Source organism: Danio rerio, chromosome 7, assembly GCF_052040795.2.
Source record: "Danio rerio strain M-AB ecotype USA chromosome 7, GRCz13ab, whole genome shotgun sequence".
NCBI classification, from domain to species: domain Eukaryota; kingdom Metazoa; phylum Chordata; class Actinopteri; order Cypriniformes; family Danionidae; genus Danio; species Danio rerio.
In genome coordinates, this window is record NC_141027.1 from 63,447,724 (window position 1) to 63,458,029 (window position 10,306).

The following is a 10,306-nucleotide window of genomic DNA, read 5'->3' on the forward strand; positions in this document are numbered from 1 at the left end:
ATTCTTTTAGACAAGTGACTTCTGAACCGAAACCTCCCATACGTGGATTTTAACATTAAATCCACTTATAGCACTGGAGTTCCCCAACCGAAGGGGAACTCTGGTTTGCACTCCTTGCCAAATGCCATTAAGTGTAATTGTATTGTTTCCAATTTTTCTATATACTTATAATTTTAGATTATATGTGTAATTGTATTTATTGTAATTTCTTTTTTAAAATTCTACTTTTTGTATTAATATTATGTGCTAAGGTCTGAGAGTAATGCAGTTTTGATTCTCTGTATGTCCTGTACATGTGGTTGAATTGACAACAAAGCTGACTTTGATGTTGGAACATTGAAAATCAGTTACACTGTCATAGTAAGATAGATTTATCATACTTACATTACTAAGAGAAAAACAGCGCAAGAGGTGGTAAGTGTAATTACTAGTTTAAAAAATACTGAACCACTGGAAAGGTTAAGTAAGGGATTTACAGAAGCAGAGTCCTTTATTCTTTGTTTTCCAAAAATATTGTGCATAAAATTAAAATGAATAATGCAGATTTTATGAATACAATAAGCATAAGAAGAAAATGAAGTCATGAATTAGTTCTGATATTTTGCAGAATATTTTAGTTTCAGATCAACAACATTTGACATATTTCAGACAATGTCATATGATTGAGAAGCAGTTAATAAAGTAAGAAATTACTAAATGACAATATTGTCCACGTTTTAGGATTTATTATGGTTTGTAATACTAAGTTAAGTAGTTACATTTATTTTCACTCAATAATAATTGTAATTTAATCACTAATAAATGTAATCAGTATATTAAATGATCAAACACCGTTTAAGGGTGGGTTTAATGTAAGAGAAAGAATATACAGTAAAATGTATAATATACAGTATAAAAATCCCCAGACAATATAAAAACCCATCACTGTTTGTTTGTGTGTGTGTCAATCTTTGTGAAGCTGATTTGAGTGTTGGACCAACAAAATAAGGATCAAGACAGTAAAATGAATATATGTTGGCAATCTGACACTCATGTAAAGAACTGTTGGAGGGTAAAAAAAATAATTATAGGTCAAGATTAGGTTAAGTATAACGAATATGGCCGACCAGAAACATAAATATTTTGTATTTTATTCCACAACCAGCCAACTTTGCCCAGAGAAGGCTCGAAACCTGATTCCAAGGTATTAACGACTCAAAGGAATGGGCCATGCGGCATTAAACACAGGAACGACTTAGAAAGGACTCTTTAAACTGCTTGTTTAACACTGATGTTTTCATGTAAACTTTACTCTCTTTATGTTTAATCATATGCTTTGCAAAGTTTCCCTTTCTCTTGTATTAATATTTTTGGTTTTAATACCCCTGCATATAATGTTTTAACTGTACCTAGGCTAAACAACCTCTTATACTGTTCAAGTTTGGACTTTTCGAAAAGCTTACTCGCTGTACAAATTGATTGTTGACATTTTATTTTAATATGAGTGCAACATATTAATGTTTTAAGAGACTTTAACATTTTTGTCCCGATTTACATAAAATTTGCCTATGCAAATTATTCCAACATTATGAAGCTGCAGGCCCGGAGACCCAACAGCACGCTCAGACCTGCTCGCTCAGACCAGCACTCCCAGACCTATCGCTTTCTCAGACAGTGCCACCTGCTGTTCGAAAAATTGCCTAACCTAAATTCAACGATTTATAAATTGTAAATTACACTATTTTTCTACTATAAAATATTACACTATGTTTGAATACATTATTATATAAAATATTAAACATACTAGATTATGATTTAATGCATTAAGTCTGTTGTATTTTAATTAACTGTATTTGTAAATAGATATTGTTCAGTTACTTAAATATTTTCAGTCATTTATTGTTTTTAATGTTGTTTTTTTGTTTTTAAATCATTAAGGATTTATCAAACTCTTTAGTATTGAGTTGAGGGAATGAACATTATCTCTTTATTCACATACAATAAATGATAGTACTCTGAGTAATTTTCTCACACCAAACTTTATTTTTTTATAAACTTCCATGAGGTCCTACAAGTCATCGAGCTGTAAAAAATGCAGAGAAAAATTGTGAAAAAACAATACTTGGATTAATAATGTATTTATTACGTATTAAATAAAATAAAATGCTTTACATTCTTGTTGGGGAGATTTTTCATTTCTCGAGCAATTCTTCTGTTAAATTCCTCAACTTCACAAAAAAAAAATAAATGCTGTTTTCAGAAATTGTGTTTAACATAAAAACTTAACAGCTTTTGTACAAAAAAATGTAAACATACCTTGCGTGATAAATGGGGCCCTGGAGGAAGACATCTTCAGCCTCCTGCCAAGACAAGCCTTGTAACTCGGAAATGCCATGAGTTATGGCCTGTACAAACATATAGATAAACCAATTAATAAAATAAAATACACACTGCAGAACATAAGCATGCTCATGTACATACATGTTTTGTGATTACCTCTGGGAGGAGACATCCACAAATGAACTCCACCTCATCATTGAAGGTCAGCTGTGTTTTGGTTTTATTAAGAATTCCTCTGATGTAGTCACAAATGATTGACTGGGACTGCTCATTCTCAATGTAGACAGGCACTTGAGAACGGGGTTTTAGTGGAAACCAATTTGACCTTTTCCCACCGAGTATATCCTTTGGGCCATAGAAGGAAATTATATTTCATATGTAAATGCACAAGTAATTAATTATATTTGGCAAATAATAGTTAAATTGTCACTTGACAATATTTAAGTCAACCATACTCAGAGTCTAGAGGAGTAATTTAAAGTGGAACCATCTATACCACCAAATGCTGCTCTGCTGATTTTGATGTGATAATGAAGTCCACTAATCTTTTGTCATTCCTTTCCCGATCTTGAACTGCTTGGACATGTGCCGGAAGATTGGATGTGGTTTTTCTTTTTTACCCTAAAAAGGGGCAGAATCTTTCCATCCAAGACACTTCTTGCCTCCTCAGTCCAGAAAGCAAATCTGTGCCCATAGCTTTTAATAACAAGACAAGACAAAATCCATATTAACTGGTCACCGGTAAGAGAGATTTTAAGTATGTTTTGTTATTCATGTTACAAGTTGTATTGACACAATATAATTTTTTAATTTTACAGATTTACAAGAAAAAAATAAATAAATACTGACATACCCATCAATTTGAAATCGTTCCATGAGTAGAAGGCACCACCACTGACAGATGATAGGCATATCCATCTGAAAGAAAGACGGTTTAGTCTGACAGTTAACCAACATGTTTTTGTTAATACATGATGTTGGGTGTGCTTGCAATAACCATGCCCCTTTTTTTAAAAGATATGTTGCTTAGAAGAAAGCAAGATAATATACAATAAAATAGTTACATTTTAGCTATGATTAAGAAAAGCACCAACAAAATAAAGTTACATAAATAATAAAATAATACCTCCTGGAATTGAAACCCAATGCCACACACCATTGAGAGGGTGTACTGAAAAGAGAGAAGCCACAGTCATTTACAATGTTTACAAAATCTTTAAATCAATTAACTCAATTTATATCTTACCATGAGTACAAAAACACCACAATCATTCCCTCTTGTCTGATGTGGCAAAGCCTAAAATAGGCAAAGCAAATCAATTTTATTTTAGAATAATGTACAAAAAATTTAATTGTTGTAAAAGCCAAATAATAATTTTTTTAAAGTTGATTCCTCACTGGAAAATCATATCCAGTCTTTTCAGTCCATGTCCCATGATCCACTTGGTAAGCAATTTTCCTGTAAACAAAACATATTAGTAGTAATACTAACAATTACAGCTCACCTCAACTCTAGAACACCATGCATAAAAAAGGCTAGATGAACATAGCCAGAAGTTCAAGAAACGGCTATAGGAACGTTGCCAAAAGTGACAGAACTATAATACACGGTTAGGAAATAAATAGAAATGGCTATAGGACTGTAGCCATATATCACATAAAGGCTTAAACATGTCTTAGTTTATTGATAGACCTAAAAATTGCCCTGTATTCCTCATCTCCAAATCCTGATTCATGCTCTGCGTACAGAGAGTCTAAAAACACCATCTCTCTTCGAAGCGGCATCATTATCTACAATGTTTAAGGTGTAAAAATATTTCATTTGAACATTATTGCTTCTTCCAAGATTTTTCAGTGTTTTATTTTAGAAACACACACATTGCAATACCAATTAATGTATGCACTAGACATTTAATATTTTCTTACACAGACAACAAAGTGGTCTGGTCCATTGGCATTTGTCCATGCTGGAAAGGCTAACAGGTCTTTCAAGTCTGCATCTTCCTAGAATTGATCAGGACAGTTATGTTGTTTAATTTAGGTTGTACTTCTCACATAGTAAATACAGTACATACATGCACCGGTAATCCAGTAACAATGTTGTTAGGAGTTTCTTTCCACACAGGGACAACATAAAAGTCCTCAATGTATATGTCCTTGCCCTACATGAATAAAAAGAAACTGTTGACAATGACATGAACATTTTCACACAGTTTAGAAATTGTTTTTTTTTTTTTTTTTTTTTAATTTGGATCAAGTTAAAACAATCTATACAAATATTATGTTTTATAGTACACACAATTTGTCGAGCCATTTCACAAATAAGCTTAATGCAGGCGTTTCCAATCTGCAATAAATAGTTTGATAAGTCAATGTTTTTAATAAAAAAAAAAGTTATAAAAAAACAAACTGCTTACATGGGAGTCCATGTCCCTCAACAATCCAAGGCTCCAAATTTCTTCTCGAATAAGGCACACTTGCCCCTCCTTCACAATTATTTCACTGCCAGGGTGATTTCGGTCCAGCACATAATCAAGCTGTAATAATAATAACAATAAATATGTGTCTGTGTGTGTGTGTGTGTGTGTGTGTGTGTGTGTGCGTTTGTATGTAATGGTAATTGTTCACCAGTTTCTCCTGTAATGGATGCCAGTCCCTCTCCCAAGGCTTAGTAGGTTCCAAAAAATTCAGAAGAGTGGTAGGTTCACAAGCTGTTTTTTTCTGTAATTGGTACTGATGACAGAGGAGATGTGACTGATGTTATGCCTGGTGATGCAGCGGTCGTTTGTAAAGTCAAACTATTTTCTGGCAGTGCTGTCAGTGGTCCTTAGAGTACATTAAAGCATCAAAATTAGAAAATAACACATAATAATTAGAGAACAGAAACTTGACACTGAGCAACTGGAAAGAAAGGTCAAATTACCAAGTGACATGTCCATGCATTTCTTTGTGGAGGATGGATTTTCTATAAATACAAATATACACATAAGTACAGTTATGGATATAGTGATGTATTTGTTACAAAGTAAGGGAAACATTACCTAACACAACCGGGCTGTGGTCATTCATGTGAATGTTTGTGTTGAATTCCTTTTTTATGTCATGAAGACGTTTCTCGTTTTTTCTGACATTGTAATGGTGGATGATGTTTTGCATGAGGAAAACATGTGTGGATGGCAATGCCATGTTCATAAAGTAGTTATTTTTCTTTAGCTTTGAAAAAAGCTGTTCTGCAGCCTGACTGTTAACTTTGCCAGCTAGTTGAGGCACAAGACGAAGCTTCCTCAGTGAATCAGGAGGATCTTTTGTGTTGTCTTCGTGAAAGCGGTCATACAGAACATAATGTTCTGCAGAACCAGTTATTGGATGACCATCCGGATCTGGACTTTGCTTTTTTGCAGTGAGCCATGGCAGAGTTACCTGTAATTTTCCTGATTTTGCTTTTGCAATATTTTCAGTGGTTGGTTCGAGTAACCTTCCCTCGAAAGGTGTGAAAGTTATGGGTTGCCTCAAATTTGTGTGGGTGGACAGTCCACGGGCAAAGTCATAAATAACAACATTAGGCAGATGCTTCCAAGACAGAAGCATATCTGCAAAATCCTGTGGACTTTCTGCTCGCAGATTACATTTTATACTGTAAACTATGCCACAAGGACACATTATGATAGCCCAACCTCCTGGAACAGACAATAAAGATAAGCAAATAGTTAAGAAAACAATATCAAATCCCATTAATGGCATTGGGACTTAAATGACCATAGGTTATGATGGAGGGCAGTGGCCTTAACCTTAACAAAGTATACTTTTAAAAAATTTAAAGATGCAGTGCCTCAGAGATGTAAATACACTCCCCCACACGGAAAGCAACAATACACCCTGGTGTCAGACGAGGCCACCTCCAACACCCCCAAAGCTGTACACCACCAGTCACTCCCCAATCAGTGCCAAGCAGAAAACAGGACCCATTATGTCTATGTGACTTTGTACATTTCTGATTTATTTGTAATATTTTAATGTGCAACATTGAGGTTTACCTGAAGCAGCCCAAATCTTTTTAAAAACCTTGTCATAGGCCTCCCTTGACCTCATCTTCTCCGAAAGTCGCAGGAGTAGATCTGTGCGAGAGCCTTTGGCATCTAAACCACACTCTTGACACAGTCTTCTTATCACTCCCACCTATCACATAAAACACACATGTTAAATGAAATGCCAACACTGACAAATAATACATATAATTAGCATTAAATATTTTACTTTCTGTTTTGAAAGTTCGTCCTTTAAGCGATCTTCAGAGACAGTTATTTCTGTTCGTTCTGCAGTTTTTGCTTTGTGCACTTTCTCAAATTCAGTGTTGAGAACAACATTCGCTATGCGAGTCTTACTCCCGATCGAGGGTGCCCAAAAGTTGTAACTAGGTGTAACACAAAATGGATTGTTTTTTTGACCTTTAGGACAAACAAACATGTTAGTACATCAGTGAATTTAGATTGTACTCCTGAAAACACTTATGAAATTAAATAATGATGACATGCCATTTCTGATATAATAAATTTCCTTACTTGAAAAAAATCCTCAAGCAATTAGTTCTTCTGTCAGTGCCTTCCAAAACATATCTAAATCCACCTCTCCATTAAAATCTTGTGGAGGCTGTGAAAGATCACTCACTAAAGAAAATAAATACATACTATAAACTTACTAATAGTTTTACTAATAAGACTTATCTCTCTGCAGTAAAAAGGAAAGATAATCATACATAAAGATATATGTATTGTATAACGATATATGTATTGTATAACGATTTACCAGAGAGATGAAAGGATGCCTTCTTGTGGAGGTCCATTATGACCACAGGTGGATGGTCACCACAAGATACACATGAATACTCGTATTCATGGTCAGTTAGGGCCTCAAAATGCAGATAGCCATGGAGAAGAGTAACTGCTGAGGGGAACTGTACATCTGTAGTTACCTCCAAGTACTCCACTACTCTGCTGACTGCTGTATGCACCTATGATAAAGAAATCACAGTTAATCAGTACTTATATAGGCAAGGCAAGGCAAGTTTATTTATATAGCACATTTCATACACAATGGTAATTCAAAGTGCTTTACATAAACAAGAATAAAAGAGACAAGTATAAGATAATAAAAACAAAGAATAAAAATGATTTAAAAAACAGTTAAAAACAGAAAACATAATAGTGTGACCTGTCGGACGTAGCACAGTGCTCATTCAGTAAAGGCACAGCTAAACAGATGTGTTTTAAGTCTTGATTTGAATGTGGCTAATGTTGCCTAACATAAAATCAACACTATGAAGAAATCCTATTGTTGTAAAAAATAATATATTGTATAACATATAATATATGTATTGTATAACGATTACCTGCAACAGGTTTCTTATGGTGAGGCAGAGAGAGAGTTCAAGGAGGACATGGTCATTGAAGTTATGCAAACCACTAGCCCACTCTTGGTAACGGTACACCATTCCACAGAAAGGACAGAATTTGTAGTAGGTTGAAATATCTGCAGATACAGAATGTAAAATAAATGGTTTAGTATCTTTTTCATAATAAAAATAAAATAAAATATGTAAGTAACAATTATCCACCTTGGACAATTCCTGTAGTTGTAAGAACTATTGCTTTACGTGTAATGCAGACAGGATCACTGAGCAATGTGCGGTCTGAGCAGTGGTAGCACATTGTCTCATCAGGGATTAGGTGTTTTGGAAATTCCTTATAGTCTGAAGAAAGTCTCAAATGACTGGGAATAGTAGATGGTAGCTTTTTATTCATTAAGATGTATTCTACCATGCTCTTTACTTTAGCAATGTCCTTTGGACGATAATTCACACTTTCATCACTTTCCTCCATCGCTGCTGCCTAAAATTCTTCAGCGCTTTCAGTGCTCCGAACTTTTCGGAAGAGTTCAGGGTGAATTTGAAAGAGGTGCCATTTTGCTATGTATTTATGGGTAAATGATCTCTGGGTTTTTGCACAGGGACAGTGCCATGAATTCTTCTTGGTGTCATATGATACCATGACTCTGCCTAGTCTACTATAATATGATATATTAGGCTTGTAGACCGATATGAACCTTTTTGTTGGTGGGACTCCAATCTTGGATTCAACTGACAGTGGTGCATTTTCTTCTTGGGCTAGTTTTTGACGATTTACACACTTTTTTATTTTGTCCTGCCCAAACCACTTGCTTTTAACCATTTCTTTTAAACTTTCTTCTGTGAGTAAAGGTGAGGTTAAAAATGTTTTGCAGTATGAAACTGACCGGAGGTGAACACATTGGTATGACAGCAGTCCACTTCTCCAAGCCAACTCCATATTAGTCTGGCACTCATTTAATTCACATGAAGCACAATGTGGTTCCCCCCAGATTTTTATTTGCACATGGAGTGGAGTAGAAGCTCCATGAAAACTTTTGTGGACCATATAGACTCCATTCTGAGGGTCTATGCACTCACTGTCAAGATGAGATGAGGAAGTGATGTCCATCATTTTTGGGGTGTGTTTACATTCTACATGTCTTTTTAAATTTTTATAGTGGCATATCAAATCACATTTGGGACATTTCTTTAGTTGCTTTGGTTTTTTCCGACAATTTTTTTTTAAGGGCCTAGAAATGCCAGAAGTGGTGGGCAGAGCCATGTCAGTGGATAGAGGCACATGTGTGGCGGGCAGAGCCGTGGCAGTGGAGAGAGGCACATGTGTGGCGGGCAGAGCCGTGGCAGTGGAGAGAGGCACATGTGTGGCGGGCAGAGCTGTGGCAGTGGAGAGAGGCACATGTGTGGCGGACAGAGCCGTGTCAGTGGAGAGAGGCACATGTGTGGCGGGCAGAGCCGTGGCAGTGGAGAGAGGCACATGTGTGGTGGGCAGAGCCGTGTCAGTGGAGAGAGGCACATTTGTGGCGGACAGAGCCGTGTCAGTGGAGAGAGGCACATTTGTGGCGGGCAGAGCCGTGTCAGTGGAGAGAGGCACATGTGTGGCAGGCAGAGCCGTGTCAATGGAGAGAGGCACATGTGTGGCGGGCAGAGCCGTGTCAATGGAGAGAGGCACATGTGTGGCAGGCAGAGCCGTGTCAATGGAGAGAGGCACATGTGTGGCGGGCAGTGCTGTGTCAGTGGAGAGAGGCACATGTGTGGCAGGCAGAGCCGTGCAGTGGAGAGAGGCACATGTGTGGCGGGCAGAGGCGTGTCAGTGGAGAGAGGCACATTTGCGGCAGGCAGAGCCGTGTCAGTGGAGAGAGGCACATGTGTGGCAGGCAGAGCCGTGTCAATGGAGAGAGGCACATGTGTGGTGGGCAGAGCCGTGGCAGTGGAGAGAGGCACATGTGTGGCGGGCAGAGCCGTGGCAGTGGAGAGAGGCACATGTGTGGCGGGCAGAGCCGTGGCAGAGGAGAGAGGCACATGTGTGGCGGGCAGAGCCGTGGCAGTGGAGAGAGGCACATGTGTGGCGGGCAGAGATGTGGCAAAAGCTGTAATGGCTTTAGTGTGAGGGGTTGGTGGTTGTTGTTTTTGTTTGCAGATTCCTAAATGTTTAACAAAATCAGGTTTTCTTAAAATGGTTGATTTGCAGAAGAGGCAGTGATAATGTGGCTGACTTCTGCAGAGGCGTCCACATCGGTGTATTGTAAATTCTGAAAAAAAAAGCAGTATAAGATTGCACTTAAGTTTTCTTACAATTTTTCACTATAATAAGATGTACATTTTCAAATATTACCTTCATGCTGGACTGATCTATTAAAATGTGCCTGCAGATGTGATTGCACTTTTTTTAATCGTGTTGATTGGAAAACCGAGGCATCACAAAATGGACAATGAAAATATGTGCAGCATTTGGTGCACTGTACAGGTACTGGCATAGACCCCCCTTTTTGAATTGTAATATCCATCTAGGAAAAAAATACACAAGTCACAAGCAAATTATATTTGTTTTAACCTAAGAGAGCTCACATTGTAAATGTTATGCAG

At 37.0% G+C, this 10,306-nt stretch overlaps 1 protein-coding gene across 4 annotated transcripts; it reads right to left on the reverse strand.

The window, feature by feature from the left end:
* Positions 1-1,961: 1,961 nt before the first annotated feature.
* Positions 1,962-9,097, reverse strand: LOC110439981 (PWWP domain-containing DNA repair factor 3B-like). 4 transcript variants are annotated; one of them, XM_087262039.1, is made up of 21 exons: positions 7,931-8,186; positions 7,706-7,845; positions 7,123-7,327; positions 6,879-6,983; positions 6,574-6,764; positions 6,354-6,495; positions 5,361-5,996; positions 5,243-5,284; positions 4,948-5,145; positions 4,737-4,856; positions 4,395-4,481; positions 4,246-4,323; positions 3,718-3,778; positions 3,566-3,616; positions 3,446-3,490; positions 3,173-3,237; positions 2,816-3,015; positions 2,476-2,664; positions 2,296-2,384; positions 2,152-2,207; positions 1,962-2,062 (listed from the first exon to the last, which is right to left on the reverse strand). In XM_087262039.1, exons 12-17 carry the CDS (start codon positions 4,275-4,277, stop codon positions 2,871-2,873), a joined length of 399 nt encoding a protein of 132 aa, XP_087118165.1. In that variant the 5' UTR covers positions 4,278-4,323; positions 4,395-4,481; positions 4,737-4,856; positions 4,948-5,145; positions 5,243-5,284; positions 5,361-5,996; positions 6,354-6,495; positions 6,574-6,764; positions 6,879-6,983; positions 7,123-7,327; positions 7,706-7,845; positions 7,931-8,186; the 3' UTR covers positions 1,962-2,062; positions 2,152-2,207; positions 2,296-2,384; positions 2,476-2,664; positions 2,816-2,870. The 4 variants fall into 4 exon arrangements, with proteins under 4 accessions (XP_087118165.1, XP_087118166.1, XP_087118167.1 ...); XM_087262040.1 differs by lacking the exons at positions 6,354-6,495; positions 6,574-6,764; positions 6,879-6,983; ... (1 more) ...; positions 7,706-7,845; positions 7,931-8,186 and having other exon boundaries at positions 5,361-6,196; XM_087262038.1 differs by lacking the exons at positions 1,962-2,062; positions 2,152-2,207; positions 2,296-2,384; ... (6 more) ...; positions 4,246-4,323; positions 4,395-4,481 and having other exon boundaries at positions 4,570-5,145; positions 5,243-6,495; positions 7,931-9,097.
* Positions 9,098-10,306: the final 1,209 nt, after the last annotated feature.

What these genes read in the sequence shown, in the direction of transcription:
- LOC110439981 (XM_087262038.1), bottom strand. Translation starts at nt 8,195, where the DNA reads ATGGAGGAAAGTGATGAAAGTGTGAATTATCGTCCAAAGGACATTGCT. An exon ending in AACTACAGGAATTGTCCAAG is followed by an intron (nt 7,846 to 7,930) that starts GTGGATAATTGT and finishes CTGTATCTGCAG; the next exon opens with ATATTTCAACCTACTACAAA. An exon ending in CCATAAGAAACCTGTTGCAG is followed by an intron (nt 7,328 to 7,705) that starts GTAATCGTTATA and finishes TCTTTATCATAG; the next exon opens with GTGCATACAGCAGTCAGCAG.